Source organism: Hydractinia symbiolongicarpus, chromosome 7 (genome assembly GCF_029227915.1).
Source record: "Hydractinia symbiolongicarpus strain clone_291-10 chromosome 7, HSymV2.1, whole genome shotgun sequence".
NCBI classification, from domain to species: Eukaryota; Metazoa; Cnidaria; class Hydrozoa; order Anthoathecata; family Hydractiniidae; genus Hydractinia; species Hydractinia symbiolongicarpus.
The window spans coordinates 12,073,450-12,101,349 of record NC_079881.1 but is presented as its reverse complement, the minus strand read 5'-3'; the positions used below and the strand labels follow the sequence as shown (position 1 = coordinate 12,101,349).

The 27,900-nt window shown below is 33.1% G+C and overlaps 1 protein-coding gene across 4 annotated transcripts in view; it reads left to right on the top strand.

The window, feature by feature from the left end:
* The first annotated feature begins 11,270 nt into the window (after nt 1–11,270).
* LOC130649614 (sorting nexin-29-like) overlaps nt 11,271–27,900 on the top strand; it is a 28,060-nt gene continuing 11,430 nt past the window's right edge. For all 4 annotated transcript variants that reach the window (XM_057455935.1, XM_057455938.1, XM_057455936.1 and 1 more), the window contains exons 1-8: nt 11,271–11,490; nt 19,530–19,582; nt 21,818–21,916; nt 22,278–22,315; nt 22,593–22,682; nt 25,592–25,676; nt 27,254–27,324; nt 27,777–27,841. In XM_057455935.1, the coding sequence (XP_057311918.1) occupies nt 11,428–11,490; nt 19,530–19,582; nt 21,818–21,916; nt 22,278–22,315; nt 22,593–22,682; nt 25,592–25,676; nt 27,254–27,324; nt 27,777–27,841 (564 nt within the window). In that variant the 5' untranslated portion in view covers nt 11,271–11,427. The remainder of the gene's footprint in view (nt 11,491–19,529; nt 19,583–21,817; nt 21,917–22,277; nt 22,316–22,592; nt 22,683–25,591; nt 25,677–27,253; nt 27,325–27,776; nt 27,842–27,900) is intronic.

Here is a 27,900-nt window from a genome sequence, read left to right as displayed (position 1 = left end):
GAAAAAATATTATCGATCTATATTTATAACAGTTATTTTCTGTACATCTAATAAAGGTCAGAAGTAATACTCAACAAACCAAGTGTGGCAGATCCCGAGTTTTGGGTTGTCATTAAAAGACCTGGGACAAGCAAACAAGTGTCATTTTGGCAAAAAAAATTGACTGGTGTGTGTCAAAGAGAACAGAAACCTTTATTTCATAAATAAATTTCTGCAGAATTTAGTTCTTTTATAAAATAAATATATAACTTTTTTTTTGGGATTTTAAGTATAAAAATGTATTATCAAGTTCATGCAATGATAGGGTACTGCTGTTGTAGCTGGAAGGCCTGAAGTACTTAGTACAGGTATAAAATGTGTCACAAATCTAGTGGAGGACTTATAGCAATACAGCATCAAAAGTGTAATATATTTCTAAGGTTCCTGATATGAAATCTATTGTTACTTTATACAATTGCTTAGCATTTTAAATTCTGCAAAACAATTTTCCATGGATGTTCAAAAAATGAAAAGCGTGTTTCAGATCTGGTTGAACTTTCTCAGAACTTTGTATTTACCTGGCATTAAATTTAGGTCAAATATTTGGCATTGTGCTTTAAAAGCACATTCTCGATTTCTCTTGTTTGGAAAAGCATTTGGTCCCAAACCCAGGACACATTTTTTATCCAACTTATGTAGATTCACGATATGTAGATTTACGATGGGTCAAAAGAGCTCGTTTTGAACTTTCGTCGGACAAAATCCAATAGATTTTCGTCTTGGTTGAACATTTTTAAATCTCTGAATTATTGAATAGTCCTGGTCCTTTTAATCCATGAGCAAGCCTATTCATAGCCAACCTGACTATCCTAACTAATTCACCAACTCCCGACTTAGTTAAAAGAACTACATAGACATAAATCTCTTTTGCCTGGCCCCTTTGTAATTGGTAACCTGGTCTTACACAAAACATCCAGCCATTCAGTTCTTAACTAATACAGAGGTGAACTCTGACAGAGCCAGATGAAGCAAGTCTGAAAAACTGCACTTACAGGTGGAACAGACATTTTATCATGGATTTAATTGTACATAGATATTTTGTGTTTGACAAAACAATTGGAAACCATAGAAGGCCAGATTGTAATTGATTTTTATTTATTTCACAAGTGTTATTTTTATTCAAACAATTTTCTACATGTGCGATATAATTTTTTTTCAGCATAAATTTTGTTAAAATGTAGCTGAACTTTTTGAATGAATTTTGAAGTTTTTTTTAAGTCACGTGAATAAGATTTTTTTAAATATGAAAACAACATATCGCCTATTTGCTTGGATGACTGAAAAAAAAACACAATAAATTTAGGAATATGACAGTTTAGTCATACATATTATTTCGGACATATAGAAAAGGAAGTTAAGATGGAGAGATGCTATATGTAGAAGCTCGATCATCGTGTTTGGGTTTCACGATTCAAAACGCCCCCCCCTTTCCTACCACAAAATGAATGTGCAACAAAGATTTAACATCCTTTGAAGGTGCGTTTTACATTGCACGCGTTACGTGATTTACACGTGCGAATTATCTGTCAAAGGAGGTACACCGATCTTTTCGTACCTCATGTAATTCAGTTAGGCAATAGGGCTTACGAACACAATCGCGTATCTCAAAATGAGAAACCTGACTAAAAGTTTCAAGTTCTTATTTCAATTTTTACTGGAGTTATAGGACTTTAAACTTCAACGAAAGGCACTGCTGACACCAAAATATAGCTGCAGGTACTAATCCAGCTGAACTATTTTGTAAAATTTTGTGTTTTGAGAAATGATTTATTCGCCATTGCAAAAATATGTGCTCACTAATTTTCATCAATTTCATTATTCACAAAATTAAATTCTTGCAAATTTAATTTTAAAAAAGTAGATTCATCAATTTTTGACCTTGCTTTAGAAGCATAATGTTGGTGACTTCCTACATAAGAACCCTTACATCATTGACAGAGATGACGATTTCTCAGGTGAATCTGATTGGGACAATTTTATAAGGAAATGTCTTTGAATATTTGAAAAATAGTTGTAAACTTAAAAAAAATAATCATCAGAAATTTGATTCACAGAAACATGAAAATTAAGTCTCGCAAAAAACATTCTATTAAAGGTAATTTGTCTTTAGTCAACACAAACTTTATCTGTATGAAAACAATAACGTTGCATGGCTTATTTTTTAGGGTAAAAACGAAAAATTTCTGTCCTCTTTGGAACATTTGTTTTAAACCTAAAATTTCTCTCAGCAAGAAATTTAAAAAAATTAATTTCTTATAGTTTATCTTGCAAATATTTTGATTTTAAATATTGTGAAAGTAATCATGAGAAATTCTCTATTTAAAAGATTTATGTGCAACCATTTTGCACATACCAACAAAATACGAGTAACATGCTTATTAAGTGAGGAATAGGCTATTAGGGCGTATGCAGAATTTATGAATGTTCACATTTTTGCTGTAAGCCCTTTTGGCTTTAACAATTATGTGGCAGGCAAAAAGATGCAGGCGCTAGGTGAAGTGAGGTCCTTTTTAGCCTGTTTCTTTGCACGAAGGTATGATAACTTTATATGAATATATGTCACTCAGAAGTTATCCATCTACCTTGATAATAGTTGTTTAAAGCCTCAACAATGTTTTTGTATAAAAAAATTGGCTGAAAAAAATTTTTTTTTCAGCAAGCTCCAGCATCTTTCTGCCTGCCACACAATTGTTCGGGCCAGAAGGGCTAACAGCAGAAAGTGTAAACATTAAAAAAGGTCTAGCTATAATACAGTGCATACGTCCTAAATCGAAACAAAGTAAATGCTTTATCTTCAGTTTAAAATATATTTGGGCCATCAAAAGAAGGTTCTAATTTGCATTGGCTCTTCGAACGCCAGTCACTCAACTTTTTTACTGCTAGTTAGCTAGCTAACTACTATATATCTGTTTTTTGAGTCATCCCTCCCTCATCGCTGCATCTCACCCTTAACTCTGCTTATGTAAAATTCATTGAACAAAAAAAGGCTATAACACCTAAAAATTGTACTTGCAGAAGAAAGTAATAATTTTAAAAAACAAGGATAAAACTAAAAAAGGTTACAGGACAAGAAAAGTCAGAGTGCGCACTTCAGGTACTAAGGGAGGCTGCCATCTTTCTTTTCAAGAAATGTGGCCGTGCGATCTATATTATGTCCAGGGCCGAATGTTTTTGTATTTTACAGACATTCCCGTCAATAACATGGTGTTGTTCTGCCCAATCTTAGGACACTGCCCAATCTTTGGACATAAAATTGCCCAGTCTTAGGACTGGCCGGCCAGTCTTAAGACTGTGCAGGGCGTCACAAGATTGGGCAAAAGACCATGTTAGGCCCATCTTTGGCGCCTTTTAGATTCGAAGTGTCTGCTGCACCGGTACCGGAATCGTACATCGAAAAACTACCTCACAGCTAGTGAACCGGCACAGGATTTTTCAGCAAACTTCCTAGTTTTTTGTGTAAAATTTTATTTTGACAACGAAGACGATAAAATAAGTATTACTAGAAATGGTAATTTTTTATACCCCGAAAAAATCAACTTAGAGAGGTTCTTGCGAAATACATGTTTAATCCCTTGATCGTTTCGAACGTTTCAATAGAATGATTCGTTTCAAAGAACCAAAAGCCTGGTTTCTATTTCGTGGATACACACCCTTCTTGCATATTAAATAAGTAAGAGCCTAGACGCTTGAAGTTTTCTTGAAGACACCAGCTGTACTGCTTTCATACGCGGAGAAGATATTCTTTTTCGCTGAAGAATTTTATAGTTTTGATACGGCATCTCGATAGGCATAAATTCACTAAGTCGATTACTTTTGTTGTTGGGGAAGAATTTTCGACTTTTCAAGAATTGAAAACAAAATTAGATACATCCAAAGAGAAGAATTTTGTTGATGTCTACGTTAGAGATAATCGAACTGTTAAGGCTTCACAAAAAAGATTGAAGAAAATAATAAAACCCGAGCTTCAGTACTATGAATTAAAATATGCTTGTGTTCATGGTGGAAGAAAATTCAAAGGAACTGTGCAGTACGTATTTTGTTTACATTAATTAGCGACCCTGTTTCTAGACCTCTTTATTACTGTGTTCTATAAAACTGTTTTTTTTTATATTTCTTTTAGTACTATAAAGATTTAATCAAGGCTGAATTGTGGCTAGCGGAAAACTCCTCGTTATTGGAGAAACAGCCCATAAGGCCACTAGTATTAACCAGTGAAGACAAAGAACTGCAGCAAAATGTATTAAAAGCACTAAGAGACCCAATGGAATTTGAAGATGACGACGAATACACACAAAGTCGTGAATATTTAATGGCGCATGCTGGATATCAGTTTTTTTTCATCCAAAGATACCCAAACTGCTCTTATAACATATTAAGAGATGAAAAAGGTATAGACATAATGGCGCGTTTCTAGTCGCCTGATCGCTGCGAACGGAGCTTCTCACAATTTTAGAGTTCTAAACTCCAGTCAAGTTTAAACAATCAAAAATTCCGTTATGTTTATACCTTTTAACCAATTGTTGTTTGCGAACTTATATTTTTTTATTATATTTACTTTTTACTCGATTGATTGCTAAAACAACGAACTTTGTAGATTGTTTTTTCGCAAAAAAGAAACAGTAGTTATCGCTGCATAAAACACGTTATTTTCCCTTACTTTTTTTTGATAATCCTCTTCCGAAAAGGCAACAAAGAAAGCTAGGAATTAAGTTAAGATCCTGTACCGGTGCACTAGATTTACAAATACGGGGTCCGGTAGTAAAGTTTCATTACCGGTGCAGCAGTTCTTAAATCTACGAATCCGGTACCGGTTCAGTAGTTTTTCGATGTACGATTCCGGTACCGGTGCAGCAGACACTTCGTTTTAGATTTTAAGGAAGGGATGCACCACATGAGCTCTGTTTTTTGCGACTCCCAACAAACATTCCCAGGCACATTAAAAATGTATATTTTGGGTACTGTTGAATTGACCCGGCCTGTTTTTGGACACAGTAGAGTGAAAATCGTAGCTAGCTAGCTAGGTAGCTGGTAGAGCACGTGTTATACATTTAGCATTTATATACAGCTTGTAGTAGTGGCTAAATGTTAAAAATAAAATGTTTATATTTATGAAGTATCAGAAAAATCGTTTTCAACCATATTATTAGTTAGCTAGCTGGTAATTTCATTGGATGAGGTGTTTAGCCAGCCAGCTAGCGAGCTGTACCCAGCTAGCTAATATCATAGTCTATAGAAGAAAAACCTTATAGACTATGCTAAAATGGTTGAGTAGTTTCAATTTCTTATACATAAAATACATGGTATATATAAATTTTTGGCTTTTGATTTTCCAAGAAAAGTTTCAATTTAAAGTTCCTATTAAGAGGTAAATTCTAAAAATTTTATTGTTCTGCTTGTCTTCCACAATCGTACTCAGATTGGGCATGTACGTCTATGGTGGCCGAGGAGTTTCAACGCATAAAATGAATTAAAGAAGGAAAGATGTAGAGTGAAATATATTCTATAACGCAACTGATGACATTTGTCGGCCAACATCGTGGCCGATTAGTGTCACAATTTTTTTCGTTACTGTCAAATTTGATTTCAAAGTAAAAACAAAATTTGAAATGATTTTAATTGAATTTCCGCGCCCGAAGGCGTAGGAAATTCTTTAAAACAGTCGTTTTTTCTTTCGGAGCATTTTTTGAGAAAAAATCAACCCTGGGATTTCACGTTGGTCCGTCACAGATGTAAACTTTCTACCCAAGCTCCTTAACTACTGGGAAGTCTAGTATTGACGCTTCAGGCCAAAATTGGTATTTATTTTCGACAAAATTTGACACAGTTAACAAAAAAAGTATGCTGAACATAATGGTGGCATAATAATTTTGATTTTTGTCACCTAAATGTTATTTTAGGCCAAAATTGGTCCAAAAATTAGAACTACTTTATTTTCAACAAAATTTGGAACAGTTAACAAATAAAGTATGCTGAACATGATAGTGACATCAAAATTTTGATTTCTTTTTACCTAAATGTCATTTCAGGCCAAAATTTATCCAAAAATTAAAACTGCTTTATTTTTGACAAAAATTGACACAGTTAATAAAAAAAGTATGCTGAAAATGATGGTCACATCAAAATTTTGATTTTTTGTCAACTAATGCCGTTTAAGACCATAAACATTTCAATCGCAAGACTTTCAACCATGAATGATAGGCTGTATTTTTTGTTAGCAATTTCTTTTAAAATGTGAGTTTATTATGACACGTTTCGTTTTGTTTGCGTTTGTTGTAAGATATAATGTCACTGATGGGCTTTATCTTCAGAGGTTCATGCACCAAACCCCTTCGAAGGTTTGGCATAATAACACAACGAATTAGCAGGTTTTCATCAAATATTTTGGTAGCGCGCGGAAATTCTTAGAGCCCCCAGGGCTTCTTGTTTTAAAACTTGAAACGCAACTGATGACACTTCTCGGCCAACTGCGTGAACGATGAGTGTCACAATTTTTTTCGGTACCGTCAAATTTTTCACAATAACAATTTTTTTTCATGTTCTGTTTCCAGCTGTCCTCGTGGTTTCGGTTTTTCACACCAGCTGACCTCGTGGTATAAATAAAAATAAATAAACACTGGGTGGGGGGGGGGGGGGGGAGTAGTAATTTTTAATTGTGTGGCTTTTACTGAAAATAGTAAGCATATTCTATATATTGACCCCCTTTTTTCTTTCTTCATGAAATAAAATAACGTCAAGTTAGCTAGCTAACTGTAGACTCTGGAATGCGAGTATAATAATACACGATAAGAAGTGACGATGTCTTGGAAAAACGATATATACTTGAAGGATGATCTGGAAAAATATGTGAGACAAAACTATAAAAGAGCTGAAATATTAGACTTTGACGTGGGACGAGGTTGGAATTTAAAAGTCGTGACGTTACGGCAATAAGCTAAAAAATCGGTCAAAGAAGAAGAACGAAAAGAAAAGGACCGCTTGTTTTAATAAGATCTCGGATGTAATCAAAAATCTTAATAATTTAAACTCGTCAGAGAAGACGAAACTTAACACAGTTTCGATAAATAAGTAGATACACTTTCCATATCGTTTTTGCACTCATTAAATCAATTTCAGGGGATTTGCCTTAGTTTTTCAAAATTATTGAAGCCGTTGGCGGGCGATGGTGTGCATCACATCATAGACGAGCTAGAAGAAGCTTCGGCAAATTTGGTCTAATTTAGCCATACATTTTTTATCGAAATTGGGAAAATGAAAGTTACACTAAATCATTTTGAATTTGTGGGCAGTGTGAAGTTATGCAGCTAGTGCGGCATACCTTTTTAGAAAGCTAAAAGAACAATAAAATTTTTATTGATAAATGAATAAATTTTTATTATCAAATCTCAGTTTTTTATGTTTAGACATGCGCAGTCTGAGTTTCCGAAATATTGCCCGCTGAAACAGCCGTGAATAGCATCATTCAGCAGTCTAAGGTTTGCTAGTGGGTATACTCCACAGTTAAAACAGTTGAAATTGGATAGTTAAACCTAAACATTTTTACTTTTTTTTCAAACCTTCAGCATTTTCATGTATATTCTCCAAGACTCAACTTCAACACCAGGGCTTTTGTAATATCTTTTGAATTTACGGTAACGACAAATTTTATCATTGCAAACTTATTAGACGATAAACTTGTATTTTCACTTTTTTACACCATGACACTGTTAGGCCACGTCGCTGGCCGAATAGTGTCATCACTTTATAATGACTTTTACTTTGAACTTAAGTTTGAATTTTGTTTTCATTCTTAACTTAACCTTGACTTTGACATTTATTGAATTTCCGCGCCCGAAGGCGTAGGAAATTCTTTAAAACCGTCGTTTTTTCTTTCGGAGCATTTTTTGAGAAAAAATCGACCCTGGGATTTCACGTTTCTCTGAGAGGAGGATCTAACTAACCCTGTCCCAAATAGTCAATTGCAACGTCACAGATTTAAACTTCGTACCCAAACTCCCTAAGTACTGGGAAGTCATCTAAATGACGTTTCAGGCCAAATTGGTATTTGTTTTCGACAAAATTTGGCACAGTTAACAAAAGAGTATGCTGAACATGATGGGTGACATTAAAACTTTAATTTTTTTCCCACCTTAAATGTCATTTTAGGGCCAAAATTGGTCCAAAAATTAAAACTACTTTATTTTGGACAAAATTTGACACAGTTAACAAATAAAGTATGCTGAACATAATGGTGACATCAAAATTTTGATTTGTGTCACCTAAGTGCCATTTTAAGCCAAAATTGGTCCAAAAATTAAAACCACTTCATTTTCGGTAAAATTTGGCACAGTTAACAAATAAAGTATGCTGAACATGATGGTGACATTAGAATTTTAATTTTTTGCCACCTTAAATGTCATTTTAGGCCAAAATTGGTCCAAAAATAAATACTACTTTATTTTCGACAAAATTTGGCACAGTTAACAAATAAAGTATGCTGAACATAATGGTCACATCAAAATTTTGATTTTTTGTCAACTAAATGCCGTTTAAGACCATAAACGTTTCAATCGCAAGACTTTCAACCATGAATGGCTGTATTTTTTGTTAGCACGTTTTGTTTGCGTTTGTTGTAAGATATAATGTCACTTGTGTGCTTTATCTTCAGAGCTTTATGCACCAAACCTCTTCGAATGTTTGGCACGATAACACAACGAATAAGCAGGTTGTCATCAAATGTTTTGGTAGCGAACGGAAATTCTTAGAGCCCCCAGGGCTTCTTGTTTTAAAACTTGAAACGCAACTGATGACACTTCTCGGCCAACTGCGTGAACGATGAGTGTCACAATTTTTTTCGGTACCGTCAAATTTTTCACAATAACAATTTTTTTTCATGTTCTGTTTCCAGCTGTCCTCGTGGTTTCGGTTTTTCACACCAGCTGACCTCGTGGTATAAATAAAAATAAATAAACACTGGGTGGGGGGGGGGGGGGAGTAGTAATTTTTAATTGTGTGGCTTTTACTGAAAATAGTAAGCATATTCTATATATTGACCCCCTTTTTTCTTTCTTCATGAAATAAAATAACGTCAAGTTAGCTAGCTAACTGTAGACTCTGGAATGCGAGTATAATAATACACGATAAGAAGTGACGATGTCTTGGAAAAACGATATATACTTGAAGGATGATCTGGAAAAATATGTGAGACAAAACTATAAAAGAGCTGAAATATTAGACTTTGACGTGGGACGAGGTTGGAATTTAAAAGTCGTGACGTTACGGCAATAAGCTAAAAAATCGGTCAAAGAAGAGGGCGAAAAGAAAAGGACCGCTTGTTTTAATAAGATCTCGGATGTAATCAAAAATCTTAATAATTTAAACTCGTCAGAGAAGACGAAACTTAACACAGTTTCGATAAATAAGTAGATACACTTTCCATATCGTTTTTGCACTCATTAAATCAATTTCAGGGGATTTGCCTTAGTTTTTCAAAATTATTGAAGCCGTTGGCGGGCGATGGTGTGCATCACATCATAGACGAGCTAGAAGAAGCTTCGGCAAATTTGGTCTAATTTAGCCATACATTTTTTATCGAAATTGGGAAAATGAAAGTTACACTAAATCATTTTGAATTTGTGGGCAGTGTGAAGTTATGCAGCTAGTGCGGCATACCTTTTTAGAAAGCTAAAAGAACAATAAAATTTTTATTGATAAATGAATAAATTTTTATTATCAAATCTCAGTTTTTTATGTTTAGACATGCGCAGTCTGAGTTTCCGAAATATTGCCCGCTGAAACAGCCGTGAATAGCATCATTCAGCAGTCTAAGGTTTGCTAGTGGGTATACTCCACAGTTAAAACAGTTGAAATTGGATAGTTAAACCTAAACATTTTTACTTTTTTTTCAAACCTTCAGCATTTTCATGTATATTCTCCAAGACTCAACTTCAACACCAGGGCTTTTGTAATATCTTTTGAATTTACGGTAACGACAAATTTTATCATTGCAAACTTATTAGACGATAAACTTGTATTTTCACTTTTTTACACCATGACACTGTTAGGCCACGTCGCTGGCCGAATAGTGTCATCACTTTATAATGACTTTTACTTTGAACTTAAGTTTGAATTTTGTTTTCATTCTTAACTTAACCTTGACTTTGACATTTATTGAATTTCCGCGCCCGAAGGCGTAGGAAATTCTTTAAAACCGTCGTTTTTTCTTTCGGAGCATTTTTTGAGAAAAAATCGACCCTGGGATTTCACGTTTCTCTGAGAGGAGGATCTAACTAACCCTGTCCCAAATAGTCAATTGCAACGTCACAGATTTAAACTTCGTACCCAAACTCCCTAAGTACTGGGAAGTCATCTAAATGACGTTTCAGGCCAAATTGGTATTTGTTTTCGACAAAATTTGGCACAGTTAACAAAAGAGTATGCTGAACATGATGGGTGACATTAAAACTTTAATTTTTTTCCCACCTTAAATGTCATTTTAGGGCCAAAATTGGTCCAAAAATTAAAACTACTTTATTTTGGACAAAATTTGACACAGTTAACAAATAAAGTATGCTGAACATAATGGTGACATCAAAATTTTGATTTGTGTCACCTAAGTGCCATTTTAAGCCAAAATTGGTCCAAAAATTAAAACCACTTCATTTTCGGTAAAATTTGGCACAGTTAACAAATAAAGTATGCTGAACATGATGGTGACATTAGAATTTTAATTTTTTGCCACCTTAAATGTCATTTTAGGCCAAAATTGGTCCAAAAATAAATACTACTTTATTTTCGACAAAATTTGGCACAGTTAACAAATAAAGTATGCTGAACATAATGGTCACATCAAAATTTTGATTTTTTGTCAACTAAATGCCGTTTAAGACCATAAACGTTTCAATCGCAAGACTTTCAACCATGAATGGCTGTATTTTTTGTTAGCACGTTTTGTTTGCGTTTGTTGTAAGATATAATGTCACTTGTGTGCTTTATCTTCAGAGCTTTATGCACCAAACCTCTTCGAATGTTTGGCACGATAACACAACGAATAAGCAGGTTGTCATCAAATGTTTTGGTAGCGAACGGAAATTCTTAGAGCCCCCAGGGCTTCTTGTTTTAGATTTTAATTCGTCTTTGCAAAATTCATTTTACGCGTTGACACTTCTCGGCCACCATATATACGTCCGTAGATTGGGCAGTCCAGTCTTAAGACTGGCCACCCATTTGTCACTGTCGGAAGATTGGCCTGGTCAGTCTTAAGACGGGGCGCGTTCCAAGATTGGGTAGAACAGTGTAGCGAGTTTTGAGAGTGAAACTGCTGCAGGGCAGTCAGAAGAACATCCATCTGCCAACATATTTATATCAATTTTAACAACCTTTAGGTTGCATATGTGTAGCTAGCTTACTTTAATGGATTCGTATGAGGCTGATCGCCAGGCATTGCTGAAAAAACTTTTAGACTCAGTAAAACAGGTTAGTAAATCTCCAAAAATGTAGCTAATGCTAAAAACAATGCAGGAATCAGCATCATCATAAATTGAGAGACCCTCAATTGTACAATGGTCCTTATAGCTCACTTCTTTTTCAATACAAAGCTTGTAAATCGAAATAATATCCAGTGATTGGAAATGTTACTGTACCAACACTATACGGAACGCCAAAATTAATTATAAAAAAAACTTCAACAAAAATTAACACGATTCAACCAAGTTCTTCGTTCTGGGATATTTTAAAAAGGGTTTTTCAAAGTAAAAGTGGAAAATTAAGAGATTCATCTACACCCTTTACTAACAATGATTTCAGTAAATCAAAAATGAACACTCTTTGTAATTTTTTTTCGACTGTTGCTTTTAAGGTAAAAACTGTTGCACATCCTTTTGTTGAATTCATGTAGAAATGGGGCAAAGAACTGTCATTGTAAACAACAAATCTTCAAATTTAACTACATTATTAAAATCTTTGTAAAAAACAGCTGAAAAAGTTTCATTATTCTTTCTTATTTCTAAAAGTTTGATTTACAAAATTTAAAAAAAAAGAGGAATGTCAGGCTCTGGGTGATTTTAGTTAACAATTGGTCTTTTGTTTGAAACAATAGGAAAAAATTAGAATAATGACTGTACCATAATATATTTTTTCCCAAAGAATATGGTCCACTAATGTACATAAATGATTTTTGGAGATTTATTACTATGAACACTTGATCTTTATCATGGCTGTCATTTATTGAAAATGAAAAAGATTTCAGAGGAAAGAATAGAAGTGTTTTGACTAAGGGACCATCTCCACAATCGTTTCACATTTTATACAAATTGAAACGATTATGATCGTTTCAAGATCGTATCATCATTTTTTAAAATCGTTTACAGATCGTTTCATGAAATGAAGGTGAAATGATTTGAAACGATTATGAAACGATTGAATTTTATTTTAAACTCTAAGACGAAGTGGAAGCGATTGGGAAACAATTCCGAAACTATTTTGAAACAAATGCAGAAAAAACTTTTGAAACGAATTTCGAAACGAATTCTGAAGCAAATTGTTCTCCCAAAACAATTAAAAAACAATAAAAAACGTAATAAATTAATTGCTTGAAACTATTTTTAGACATTCTTTTTTCCCTTCCATTGAATGAGGTGATAAAACTATGTAGTTTCGAAACCAACTATGGCTTTATTTGATCATCGTAGATCGTTTAGAAATTATCAAAACACAATCGTAGGAAGCTAAAACATCGCTGTGTATCGTTTAAATATTACCAAAACACAATTATATGAAGTGAAAACATTGCCATAGATTGTTTAAAAACCATAAAAATAAGATAAGAAGCTAAAACATCGCTGTAAATCGTTTAAAAATTATCAAAACATGATCGTATAAAGTTAAAACATCACCATAGATCTTTTAAAAACCGTTAAAACACGCTTGTATGAAGCTAAAACATTGTCATAGGTCGTTTAAAAACAATCAAAACACGGTTGTACGAAGCTAATACATCGCTGTGAATCGATGTATATGGATATTTTAAATAATTTGAAGTGTTTTTATTAAGGAGAGAAGTGAGCCATAGTACAATTAAACTATATTCCCTCAATTGAGGTATACTTACAGTTTTTAGACTGTGCAGTCTTCAGTTTTGGTGAACAGTCGCTAAAAACTACAGGAAACAACAGTACGGGATATTCTTTGAACTTCTAACACTGGACCAAACGAGACATTGTCCTGTCTGGTTTTCTATGATTTTATCATCTTTCCCGCAACAACATTTAGGCCATACTTATTAATTCCAGACTGTTGAGAGAGATGATTCTCACATATAAACAATATCAGAAAAGACTTATGGGGCACCGTTTTAAAAAATGCCACAATTCAGGGATCCCTTGATTATATATGCATTATCCCTGACTGAAAATGACAGTTATTCTGCAATTGCCCCATAAATTGTTTATTATTTAGTTTATTACTTAATTTTTTTTATTTTCTGTTTTTTTTTATGTTAATACTATTTATCTATTTATTATGAGCTGACCGTAGAGGTTGTAGTAACCTGAAATTATTGTCAGAATACACTATACACTATACAAATCGATTTTTTCTTTTCAAATAGTATTAGAAAATGATTTTTTATCTGTATTTAGGCATCAGAACTTTCTAAAATATATGCAAGAAAAGAGTCAAAATTAATGATACAAACAATCATGAACATAATAAGAATATAATCACCAATCCATACTATAGCTACATAGGTCTTATCCAACCTAAAGCATGTTGTAAAGCTGAAACGTAGGGAACATGGTTGTCAAGATGGCGCTGCGGTGTATGGACGTGTTCCGCCACCTCTTATTAATTGTTGTTATATTTTCTGTAAAAAGGCCTACTTTTACATCAGCTGGACCTGCAATTTATGATATTCTGGATACAAAAACTTGTTTTACTATAGAATCGTTTGATTTCGTTCAAGACGGTTATTACAGTTCATCTTTATGGGTTTATAAACAGAATCACATTTATAAACTTAATCTTGATCTCAGAGAAACGACTTGGTTACTTTTAATACTTGCGGGGGACGTTGAAATCTGTCCGGGTCCTAATTGTGGCGCTTGCTTGAATAATATAAACCATAACAAACAAAAGGTAACATGTATTGGATGTACTCAATTTTTTCAGAAAAATTGTATCAGCATAAAAGATTTTATCACAACATCTCTTTGCACTCAATGCAGACTCAACCACGATGGGGGTCGACCTGGAAATGACACTATTAACTCCTTTTCAGAAAAGCGTGGTTTCAAACTTCTTATCTGAACGTCAATGGCTTGTTTGGAAAAATTGACCAAATCCAGGACATGTTATTCAGGGCTAGAAAAAACATTCACCTACTTGGAATAACTGAATCTCATCTAACTGAAATAATTCCGGATTCACTAGTTTCAATTGAAGGATACCGTACTGTAAGAAAAGATCGAAAAACAGGAATTGGTGGTGGTGTTATTGTTTACTTAAATGGCAACGTAGATTTGACTTGGAGAGTGATATTGAATCCATAGTTGTAGAAATCTTTGTAGAAAAGCCCAAATCTTTTATCGTTTGTGTCATGTACCGACCCCTGGATAGTTCATTACACGGTATAAAAATTTCGAAACTTATCTTAACAACTTTTTGACAATTAGCTCAACATAAGATAAAGAAGCTTTACTACTGGGAGATCTTAATATACAGTACAGTCCAGATGTAAGCGTATGCGTACGCTCAAGTTTCACACCTTTTTCTCGGAGGCGGTAGTTGTTTGTCTTTTGTTCTTATTAATTATCTTGTGAGTCTTGTAAGTCATTAACTTGCGCATAATAAACAAAAGATTATTGAAGAAAAAACAGCTTATTATAACTGCGTGTAACTATTGTTAAATAGTGTTAACATAACTATTCCCAATAGCATAATTGCAAATGTTATCAACTCTATCAATGTGACACGAAGAGCCATTGTTTAATACTTGTATTAAACAAAAGTTTTGCGTGGAAACTGAATAAACTAGCAAGAAGGCATTGTTGGTTGCGCGGGTTAAATAAAGCTTTTAAGCGATAGAAATTATTATATTTTAACAAAGATTGAAACTTTAATTTTGATAGAAATGTTTTTTTAGATCGCATTTTAAAAGTTTAAAATCGAAAAGCGGCGATAGAAATGTTTTTTTAGGTCGCATTTTAAAAGTTAAAAAACAAAAAACGGCGATAGGAATGTTTTTTTAGATCGCATTTTAAAAGTTTAAAAACGAAAAACAGCGATAGAAATGTTTTTTTAGATCGCATTTTAAAAGTTTAAAAAGGAAAAACGGAGATAGAATTGTTTTTTTTAAATCACATTTCGAAAGTTATATTTTTAGATTTTTTTTCTTCGGTATTAAAATTTAATTTGTTTTCGAAATCTTATCGCGAAAGGAAAAGTCCCGAACGTAGGTTTTTTCCGTTTGCGTTTGCGTTTCTAAACGTTGCTTTTTATATAAAGAGCTTTTAAAAGTTTCGCATGTTAAAAAATATGTTTCGACGATAAAGAAATATTACTAAAAGTTTTAAAAGTAGCATTAGTTTTTTTAAAAATATTTAGATCATTGGATTTGTTGTTTTTTAAAAGAGCTTGTGTTTTTTAAATAAATCGAGATTAAAATCGTGTTACTATAATTAGTTTCGTTGTTAAAAAAAATAAAAATTCAATGGCCTTCGCGTTTAATTTATTCTCGCGCTGAGTATTCTTTTTAAACAATGTTTCTTGCTATGCTTTTGTTTTTAACACGACGCAATTATTTTCGCACAATTTGAAAGGAACTCGCTATCCTATTGTTTTTTTTAATGAAAGCAATTATTTTTGCAAGTTGAGCGTACGCGTACGTTTACATCTGGACTGTACTGTAGATTATAATAAACGCAATGGTCATAAACAATTAAAAGACCTATTTGTTATTGTGGGTCTCAAGCGACTCATTAAACAGTTCACTAGAGTAACGGAAAGTTCAAAAACAATAATTGATGTAATTTTTACCTCGCATCAAAGCAATGTCGAAGAAACAATAGTTCTACCATTAGGGATCGTTTTAAGGATGATATGAAAAACTCTGATTGGGATTCTATTATCTTGAAAGATACCATGAATGAAAGCTGGGATGCTTTTATATCGAGAATCCTCAAAATCATTAATATTCATGTTCCACTCAAAGAAATATCTATTAGAGGAAAGTCGTGTCCGTGGCTCTCTGGTGAAATTAAAACAAAAATGAGAGAAAGGGACCATTTTTTGAGAAAAGCAAGGAAATATAACAGTTTCGACTGGGAAAGCTATAAAAGAATCCGTAATAAAGTCACCACTCTTATACGTCAAAGTAAAAATAAATATCACCAAAACATTTTTACTGAAAACGTCAATGATTCTAAAACATTCTGGAATAAGAGGTGTTAGTCGATGTTGATGGATGCTTAATAAGTAATAAATCGAGGATAGCTGGTTGTTTCTGTAAATTTTTCTCAAGTTTCGGTTCCAAACTTGCTAATACTATTACTTCCATTGGTGATCGGAGATGGATGTATTATGAGTCTAGCAAGCTTTCCCTTAACAAGAATATGTCAGTGTTCAAATTTAATGCAGTTACTCCTGATTTACTTAAAAACGACTAAAGAAGCTGAAAGTGTCAAAAGGTGCCGGTCTGGATGCAATACCGCCTTGTCTCATAAAGGATTGCGCTGATGAAATTGTACTTCCGTTATGTTACCTAATTAACTTGAGCCTTCAGTCTCGTACGTTTCCATCGGCTGAAAAAGTAGCATGCGTGACTTCAGTATACAAATCGGACAATAAATCAAAACTTGATAACTATCGACCAATTTCCGTGCTAAATGTATTCTTGAAGATTATCTAACAAATTGTACATCACCAACTGTACAATTATCTAGAAGAAAGCAACCTTCTTCAATGCCAACAATTCGTATTTCGTAAACAGCGATCTACGCAAGAAGCGGTGTCATTGTTTGTCAAAACTATTCGCAAAAATGCAGATAAAGGAGAATGCACTGGGGCGATTTATCTCGACTTACGAAAAGCCTTCGACACTATGAACCACTTGCGGCTCTTACACAAACTCAAGGAATCCATGATATCAAGTTGCAGTGGTCCGAAGATTATTTATTCAATCGTATCCAATATGTCACATACGATAACATAAATTCATCACCTCAACAGATTACTTGTGGTGTGCCCCAGGGTTCAACCCTGGGTCCATTACTATTCCTTCTACTCGTTAACGACTTACACCAACTACTAAGTAAATCGAAAGTGCTTTTGTATGCCGATGACACTGTTGTATATTACTCATCAAAATCGAGCAAAGAAGTTGAATCAGTTCTTAATAACAAAATCCAACGTATTGCAGACTGCGATGAATGAAAACTGTGTAATAATAAATCTTAAAAAGGGAAAGACTGAGTTTGTTATGTATGGAGCTTATCAAAACCTACGTAAACAGGATGCATGTACCATCAAGATAAATGCTACGTCCATTAACAAAGAAGATAATTATATCTATCTGGGAGTTAATCTGGACAACCATCTGACACTACAGGAACATCTCGACACAACGTACAAAAAGGCATCTAGAAAGCTCAAATTACTCAAAAGTATTCGATATCTTTTGACAGCTGACATGGTAAAATTGGTTTATAACACTTTATTGTTATCCAATAATGCTGTCTTTATCGAGAACCCAGGAAGACAAGCTACAATATTTACACAATCAAGCGTTTGAAATTTATGGTGGTACCCATCAATGGGATTCTATTGCAACGATCAGAAAACAAAGAGCTGCAATTGAAGTTTTCAAAAGCATCAATGGCATCACTGAAAACCACTTTAATTTCGAGCAAATCAACCACACAATGAATACTTGAAGAAATCAATCAAACATCAAACTTAGCCATCTTAGGACTGAATTCGCAAGAAAATCTTTCAGTCATCAATGTGGTATGATTTTTAACGAATTACCAACTGTACTGCAGAAAGAATCATCTTTGTTTTTATTTAAAAGAAGCATTAGGAATATTAAATTTTAAATTTTACTTTTGTTCCCACACAACGTCGCGTCTAATTACCTCTGCGCACTTAGATTGCCCTTCCATCAGTTTTGGTTTTCCTCTTCATGTCTTTTTCAGTGTGATGTCAAAACTATCTATCCCAGCACATTTGCCTATTCTACTATTTTGTATATTTTATTTTTGTTTTCATCCAGAATGAGTCTTTGTAAAATATTTCTTTGTAATATACTTTCCGAAAAAAAATATTGAACCAGCGAGCAAAGTGCGCCGCTCATTGCGCAAAATGCGTTTGCCGGATTTTTAATATGTGGGGTATATGGAATGTGAGCATTTTAACCGGTTCGTAGCCCCTTTAACATGTGAACCTTTACAGACATAATTTATTAATGCCATCATAACCTGTCATATCTGTTAATTGTTTCTTTCATTACATAAAACATGAACACTAATCAAGAAAATGTATGATCCATGTGCTTTTGATTAACAGTCAAAGAGATATCGAGATAAGGTTTTTAAATGACCTCATCAACGCATTGGTCCCAAATTGGTAAAACTAACCCAATTTGAAGAATTTGACCAATTTGTTCTCAGTTGGTCTATCGTAACCTGCACAAGGAAAATTAATTCACATAGCCACAATTTTATATTAATAGAATGGCTTCACAAATTTAAGAAAACATTGATTTCAATCTATTTTGTTGTATTTATGTAAAAGAATATGTCTAATTTGTTTAAAGTGTATCCACTTTGAGCATTAAATCGGAGTTTAATTTTAGACTAGTCAATAAAAGTATACATATCGCATTTGTTATTTGTAGTTTTGTGCACGGCTTAGCATAACTTGGTTTTGATTGACAGACAGACAACAGCTATTATTATAGAGACTATAAGCGTGTAAAAAGTCTGTCAATAAGTCTGAAAAATCCACTAAGACAAAAAATTCAATAAAAAGAAGCCGTCAATAGAATTTTGATGACATTAGAAATTACCTGTCAATACAGAAATCATGTGCTTTAGACAAATGGTTCAAGAGATGCAGTTTAAACGTTTTGGCCTAATTTTGGTATCAGGTGGTCCCTAGTTAGTCACCCAAACATGAGAGATGACACCAGTTATTTCCTTCGATTTTTAATCCTTTGGCCTCAAACTTAAACTAAATTGCAACAGCTTAAGTAATAATGATAACAGTGTTGGTGTTAAACTAATGCAATAATGTCAAGTAAGAACTGATTTGTCAGCAACCAAATGAGGCATAAAAACATCCTCCTTCCAAAAATCATAGACAGACAGATACACAGAAGTAACCTATTATGCATTCTCATTTTGTGACTCATTCCTTGCGCGTTCTATTTTTACAATTCCTTTAGTTCTATCAGATTTTGTGACAATTTATTTATATAACCTTAAAACTGTACCCAATATCAATTTTTGTTTCATTTTTAGTGTCAATCTACGTTTGGTGGAAAAACAAACTTAGCGACAGATAAAGACAGTAGGTAAGGCATGAGAGTTGTATTTACATGATGTTATTACCAATAGCTTTACATTTTTGATAAAAGTAATTGGGTAATGTTTACTAAAAATTTCACTTAAAATTTTTGAAACCTGTTTAATTACTTTTTTAAAATGATTCAGATTGAAAGTTTTAGTGCAGATAGTTAAATTAAAGAAGGCTTTTTCAACAAGTCTAATTTATTTACCCAAATTGTTGATGGCTTACCCAAATTGTTGATGGCTTACGCATACCATATAATAATGAATAAAAAAAATAATTCCATGCTAGAATAGCTCTAAAAGCAATGAAGTAATGGTTCTATTGAGGAAGGTTTATTTTGGGTAATAACTAGGCTCTCCTACAAGGTTACACAGTGAAATTACAAAATGATGGAGCATAATCACATTCATATCTATGATCTCGAACAGCAGATGGATGATTAAGACTGGTAACAGGTTTATGAAAAAGATGAGATATCCCTAAGTGCTCACACATTCTCACGTTAAAGTTGCGAACCGTTTTGCTATAATGACTGCTGTTGCAGCCACCACACTTAACTGGTAAACTGTACCTCTTCGATTGTCTAAGAGTAATTTTATTTAGAATGAGAATAGAATTATGTTTTATTGTTATAAATGTAATTTTAGTTTTTTTTGACTTGAGTTATCACTTTGAAAAAAAAAATATTAGCTAGGGTTATTTAAATTTTTGTAGTGTTATTTTTATATCAAAACATCTTGAAAGACAACAGTTGCTTCGTTTAATTTGCTTAAATTTAAAATCAATATTTCAATTGATTATGACCAATAAAGTGTACTGAAAGTGATTGTTGTAATAGCAAAACAAAACAAAAACAGTCTCAAAGTTCTTTCTCTGTTTACCTTTTTTTGCATGTTGTTAAATCCCTAAAAAATTTTTTTCCACAGTGATGTAGTTCTACTGGAATTTATCTTGTCTTCTTCACAGCCGAAAGTGGCGATAAATTTTAATCATTCCAGGAAAGACTTAGAAGTAAGTGAATCTTCACAAATCCTGTTGAGCTATGTACGCCATGTGACGTCACAAATAAACAAAATATGTACGAACCAAGTTGGGTTTTGTTCAATAATGGTAGTGACCATTAATGTAATTATAGTTTTAGGGGACAACATTGGGACATAAAAAAATTCAAAATTCGAAACATTTAGTCCATGTTGTCCTCCTGTAAGAATGTATTTATTACAAAAAACATACATAAGTTTTTTCGTTAGTCCATGTTGTCCTCCTGTAAGAATGTATTTATTACAAAAAACATACATAAGTTTTTTCGTTAGTCCATGTTGTCCTCCTGTAAGAATGTATTTATTACAAAAAACATACATAAGTTTTTTCGTTAGTTCTCCTTTAACTCGAAAATCTATAACATTTCTAAGATATTTGCTCCTGCAAAGTGTAAATTTTAAACAGTTAACTTTTTCGTGGAATTTATCATAGTTGGTGCATACACTATTACAATGATATAAGAGTGACAGAATTAATCTGCATTTAAATTATTCCAGGATAAAACTGTCAAAATAACTGTAAACACCACTAAAAGTGGGTATACGATAAACAATAGTACGAAAACTCCTGTTTTTTAACTAACCAAAACGTCTGAAAAAGAAAGACAATGATTTTGATCAACCTTTTTGTAAAATGAATACTAGGATAAAGACAAGAAAAATATAACGAATATATGATCAACATAGGGTCTATAATATAAAGGTTTAAAGTAGGACAATTAATAATCCACTGATTAGCCAATACTATAGGTTAGTTTAGTATCAACTAACTCCTAAAGTCTCAATAGAACCATTACTTCATTACCCTTAAAACTATTGTAGCATAAATATTTTGTATTGTTCATTATATGTATTTTTTCTATAAATCCAAACGATTCAGACGCATTATTTATTTATTTCTGTATATATATTTTTTTCATTTTTTGTATTTTAAACAGCAGATTTTGTATAGTTCATGTTTTTAATACATACACATGTATTTCACACAAAGGTAAAATGCTACCGTACTAATAGAAAGGATGAAAAAAAGCCTGTCAGATATAAATAAAGCAGGGGAATTTAGTTTGGAATTAATTCCATCCCTGAAAGAACATAGTTTTTTATGCTAAACGTTATGTATATGCATTGTTACCCTCGCAATGTTTCCAATGCCTATCGATTAACTGTTTTTGATTAAATTTCAAAAAATGTTTTAGCGTATCGTGCCTTTTAAGCCAATTTGAGCATGCTTTGCAACATGGTTTGAAGAAGAATAGAATTTTGGAAAAGATAACATCTATATCGGAACCTTTCAGGTATTAAATCTGTAGACAGATATGAATTTTTAAAAACTATTATTATTATACTGTTTCAAATAGTTTTTCTGAAAAATAGCTTTTACAATGAAAGTATGATTTAAATAGTTAATAGTTTTTCTCCTTCTGCATAATAATCAAGCGAACATCTTACACTAACAATACACAAATTAACCACCCCAGATCAATTCTTTAAAAAACTGTTTTTTCGATACTTTATATACTTCTTAAAACAGGTGCTATGTAGATCTAGGATTTGCAATGTGTATATGTTTAGTGACAATTTACCCTTGTGTTGGTTTTTAAATCTTTATAATGTGTTGTTTGTATTGTTAAAGATGTGTTGTTTTTGCATACTTAGGCAAGTGACTCAAAAGATGCTTCCAGAGATAGAAGTCAGTAAGTATTAATTAGCCAAACATTGAGTTGGTATGATACATTTTTTGTTAATTAAATAGTGACATTGACAACACTCTGCTGAGAGTTGTTTTCGATCTTGTAACTTTAAATTGTAGGTCTATTAATCAGCCTTTCTAATTCCTATTAGGAATGTGAAATTACCAACACAAGTGTTAACAACAATGCCAACTTTGTAAAAGATTTTGATTCTGAAATCTGTTTCACTTTGTTTATAAAAATGCAATGGTGAGATTTTAGTAGTAAATTTTGTTTTCAGCATTTTGGTCAGCAGTAAAAGAGAATCTTGGTCCCCTAGACATCCAACATTATAGTTCAATTGAAGAAATAACATCTGAAGCTGGAAAAGGTTTGTGAAATAATAATGTTACATTTGTACTATTTGATTCATGACAGGAATGAGAGACATTGCGGTAGTAATAATGTCTGTTCTTAATTTTGAATCTTAGCACTATCTTGAGAGGTTTGTATGTTTTGCGAAACAAAATTTTATTTAAAATATTCTATTTACTCTTTTCTTATTTTAATAACAAAAAATAATTAAGTTAATAATCAATATTAAAATCATAAAAATTATGTGGTCCTGAAGCTAATAGCCAAGTCAACAAAAAGGTTGTTACGTTTGTGGTTTGGTTTTTTGACAAAAACACAATTAATTATGCATGTTAAGTTAGTCTTTTTCAGGAATATTTGAGTAGGTGTGCGATGATTCGCACGTGTAAATCAAGTAACGCGTGCGATGTAAAGCACACGTGCAAAGAATGTTACGCATACGACACGGGCTCCGAGGTTATTTTTTGTTGCGCATTCATTTTGCGGTAGAAAAGTGGGGGACGTTTTAAATCGTGAACTCCAAACACGATGATCGAGCGTCTACTGGTATAGCGACTCTCTCAATCTTAACTTCCTTTTCTATATGTCAGAAATAGTATGCATGACTATACTGTAATTTTTATATTTATTGTTCACTTTTCAGGTCATCACAAGCAAATAGGCAAAAATATGCTTTGTTTTCAAGTTAAAAAAAATGTTTATCCACGTGGCTTAAAACTTCAAAAAAATTTACACCGCACGTGGGTTTCGTTTTTGCAGGCATAAAGAAAAAATCCATTAAATTCGGACCTGAAGAAATTATCTACAATTAAATCCATGATAAAATGTCTATTCCGCCTGTAAGTGCAGTTTTGCAGACTTGCTTCATCCGTGCTCCGTCGGCGTTCACCTCCGCATTAGTTAAGAACCGCATGGCTGGATTTCTTGTGTAAGACCTGGTTACCAACGACGAAGGGGCCAGGCAAAAGAGATTTATGTCTACGTAGTTCTTTTAACAAGTCAGGAGTCGGTGAATTAGCTAGGATGGTCAGGTTGGCTATGGATAGGCTTGCTCGTGGATTAAAAGGACCAGGACTATTCAATAATTTCTGAGATCTAAAAGTGTCCGACCTTGACGGAAATCTATCGGACGTTTTGTCTGACGAGTCTCCAAAAATTCTTTCGAGGGGTGCCATTGCACGCTACAAAATGGATTTTAAAGGTTGATTTTGAAAACTCATTATTTATTCAGGCATGCGATTAATCACACGCCTGAAACGATTACACTCCACAAGGCCACTTTCCAACTACAAGGTCACACTTGGCTGCAATGCTACTAATCATGACTTTAGACTTTTTTGTGTTCACCCTTAGCCCTTTGTCTTCTAGTCCTTTCTTCCACTTCTCAAACTTTTCAACTAATTATTCCATCGACTCTGCTATGAGAACCAAATCATCTGCATACAATAACTCCCATGGACAACCTGTTCTGAACTCCATCGACAGCGCTTCTAAGACTAATTCTTCCAAGCTACCCTTTTCTCCTCCTCTTTGCTAGCCAAAACACGTTCATCATTACCTATACACTTCTCACCTACAACATCTTGATTAGTCTTCTTCATTTGCTTTGCTATCTTGAATACCTCATTGCGCTGGTCTTCCCTTCTTAACACATCTGCAAATCTGTTTCCCTCTGCTTCTGATTTTAACTTATACACTGCTGTACGAGCACAACGCTTAGCTTCTAAATATTTTCACTACCACCTGACTTCCACTCTTGTTTCCTCTTTTCCTTTATACAGTGGTCAATCTCATTGTTCCACCACCAGGTCTGTCTATGTCTAGCTGGTCCTTTCGTCTACCCACAGGTATCATCAGAGGCATCTAGAAGACAATTCTTCTAAGTAGTCCAATTACTTTCAACATTGTCACTATCACCCTGACCATTGTGGGCTAACTGCTGAACTTTTGCACTAAATTGTCTTGCTACAATCTCTTCCTTCAGCTTCCAGACTTTAACGTAAAGTAAAGAAGACGACGTATAGATTGTTTAACAAATATGTATTTGATGTAACGGTTGCTAAAGGCCCGAATAGACTGAACAATTTAGCAGACAAATTTTAAAAATAAAATATTTAATTATAAAATTGATCTAAAATTTTGTGTATATACTATCAAAAAAATAATAGAACGGTAATACTCAAATGACTTAAAACACAAATCAATATTCGAAAATTGATGTAATAAAATCAAACTGGTTTGATTTTATTAGATCAATTTTTTGTCAGAGCAATAATATTTCAAAGAAAACCGCCGTCTGCTCACTTCCTTTCGAAGCTCATGTTCGAATTTTCATTCATTTTATATGTTTTTTTACACACAGTGGATTAGGGAGCAGAAATTTGTTTCTTTTTTGTTGTCGCTCATGCCTGTTGTTATAATACTAAAAATGCTGAAAAAAACAAGATTTTATTCCCGTTTATATAAGCACACCCTCAGATAAGCGCATATAGGGAAAAGAGATATAGAATACAATGTTTGTTTCACTTAACATGTGAAATTTTTATATAGTTTTATACTTATATGAATAAAACGGATATATAAGATGGTGTTGAGTAAGAACAAAGTGATGTTCGTTCTGATACTGATAAACGCATCAAAATCTTGCTATCACCACTGATAAACGCTGCGCTTGATTTCGGCATGTTACAGTAAATTAAATTCAGAGTTCTTTATATTGTATCTTGTGTGTATACAAAAAATTTTTATCAATTTAAGAATTAAATAATTATTGACCTAAAAATTTTGAGTGTATTTTTTCAACAATATTCCGACAGATAAATTTTTTTGAAAATTTTTCTACAAAATTGTTCCGTTTATTCGGGCCTTAAAAGTTGAGAATTTAAAATTGTTGATACAGTTTTTGCTATTTTTTCCATTCTCCAGCTCGAGTGTGGTTACGAACTGCTCTGAATGAAAATTCTTTGGAAAGAAATTTAAATGCTTTGTTAGCAAGTCCAAACATTCTTAGGTATGTATAGACATTTCTTTTCAGTATACTTACATGATGATTTTAAATTATGCCAGCACTGTTGCCTCCAACTTAGGCAAAGTGTAATGTAAATGCTTAATTGTGCACCCCAAACCGATGACTAAAGATTAGGGTACAGTGATTCTCTCAATCTTACCTTGCTGTTCTACATTTCCACAATGAATGATAATGCCTCTAGTGTGTAATTCATATTAATTTTCAGATGATCATCTACTGATATTATGACACACTATAATTCGGAAAAAAGTAGACTTAAAATTAATTTTTTAAGAAAAGAATGTAACTCTAACAATATTTTTTGGAGGAATTAAGGAAAAAGTCAAAAATAATTATTTGCAAAACGGATGCATCTGCTGTCTTTGTTTGAAAAAAAAGGTTGTCTTTTACATGTATTATCTTGTCTGGGGTATGAAAACTAGTGGTTGCTGGTCACGTTAGACAGCTGGTTGACTTAGAGAGTAGCAAATGACCATAAAAAAATTGGGGTTTTGTCTATATCAAGTAAGTCGATATAGGCTGTTTCACCTTTTTCTGTGCTACATTAACAGACATAAAATTATAATGGCTTATTAACCGTTTAACTGGTCTATACAGGAAAATATAGACCGAGGTCATGACATCATGGACTGAGGTTCATGCGAGTGACAGAGGTCTATATTTGCCCGGATAGACAGGCTAAGAAGGTTAATAAGTCATTTATTACCCCACTGATTATTTCATAACCCTTATTGTAAAAATATTTTGAACGTACACAGACATTTGATCCACTACTTGTTCAAAAATAAACAATACAATGCAAATTTTAAGAAATAGAATATTTCAAAACAGTTTCAAAATTCAATTCTTTGTTGTTTCGCTGGAGTGTTCGTATTAAAATTAAATGTACAATTGTTAAAATTTCCTCCGAAAAAAATGAAGAGAGGGTTGAAGACTGCATGGAACTGGAAGTATTAAGAGCTGTCGATTGGTTATGTACGTCAAGTTGGTTATTATTTGAGCTCAAGATGTTTGACATTTTGTTTTTGTTTGGTTGTTGGTTAATACGGCGTTATATAGACTGGTCACGTAAAGAAAGAAAACCAATCAAATTTTCCGAGAATGTTCGAATAAACGTAAACATTCGAAAATAATTAACAGTGGGGTTATAAAAATAAGAAATAGGAGACACTCAAAAAAATTATGTACCAGTTAGTGAATTTGCTTGAATTGAATCCAAACCAAGGAAATTATCTTAGCTTCAATAATATAATATAGGCTTAGTTACTGGGGTAGTTACTAAAATTGATAAAAGCTGACAGGCAGTAAGTAGTTCAAATTCTTTTCTAAAAACAATGTTTAAATGTTTTCTTGTGTTTTGTGTAACTATAATTCCTAAGTGATTTAAAAATCTTACTGTAATAAAAATCTGTTTTGCGCAAGGAAGTAATATAACCTAAAGTTGTCTCCAGACCCCTACTTTATTATCAGGATTTCCCAATTAGGCCCTAGCTGGTCATGTTTGGATTTTTAGCTAAAACACGGACCAACGATACAATCATCCTGTTTTTATACCTCAGACAATTCTATGAGCCGTGGGCACTAATATTGGATGAAGAAAGGGCAAGTACGATACCCATCATGGCGCAAGGTTAGTTGTTTTTTATTCTTAACTCTCTTCAGTGACTCTAAAAATATGAAAGTTTATTTTGCAGTTTTCTATGACTGTCCTTTTTCGGTAACTAATGTAGTACGAATGACATTTGTTTTATCATGTTATACTGTTTACTATACAGGTTTTGTCTAAAATTTTCAGCTTGTTTTGTATGTGACTACTTAATAATTACACCAGTAAGAATATTTGGCATGTAATTAATGCTTTCTTACATAAGTTTGTAGTCCTATAAAAACATTTTTCCACAAATACCGTCTTGTCAATGTTGGAGACTGCAAATCATGGTTTAGAATATTTTGTTTGATAAAACTTTCTGATGTTATTCTCATCAGTGTTGTTATTTTCTGGTCAAGTATAAATCAATCTTATTCTCTATGTAATTGCATTCAGTATAATATTTTTTATAATATAAAGATTTTTTTGTGTAGGACTTGGCTCCATTCTTTTTGCAGTTTCGACAAGAAATTCAGATTTAAATCAACCTTTCAAGGATGTAAGTATCTTACAACTTTATATCCTTCAAGTTGAAGTTTATTTTAACAAATCATCATA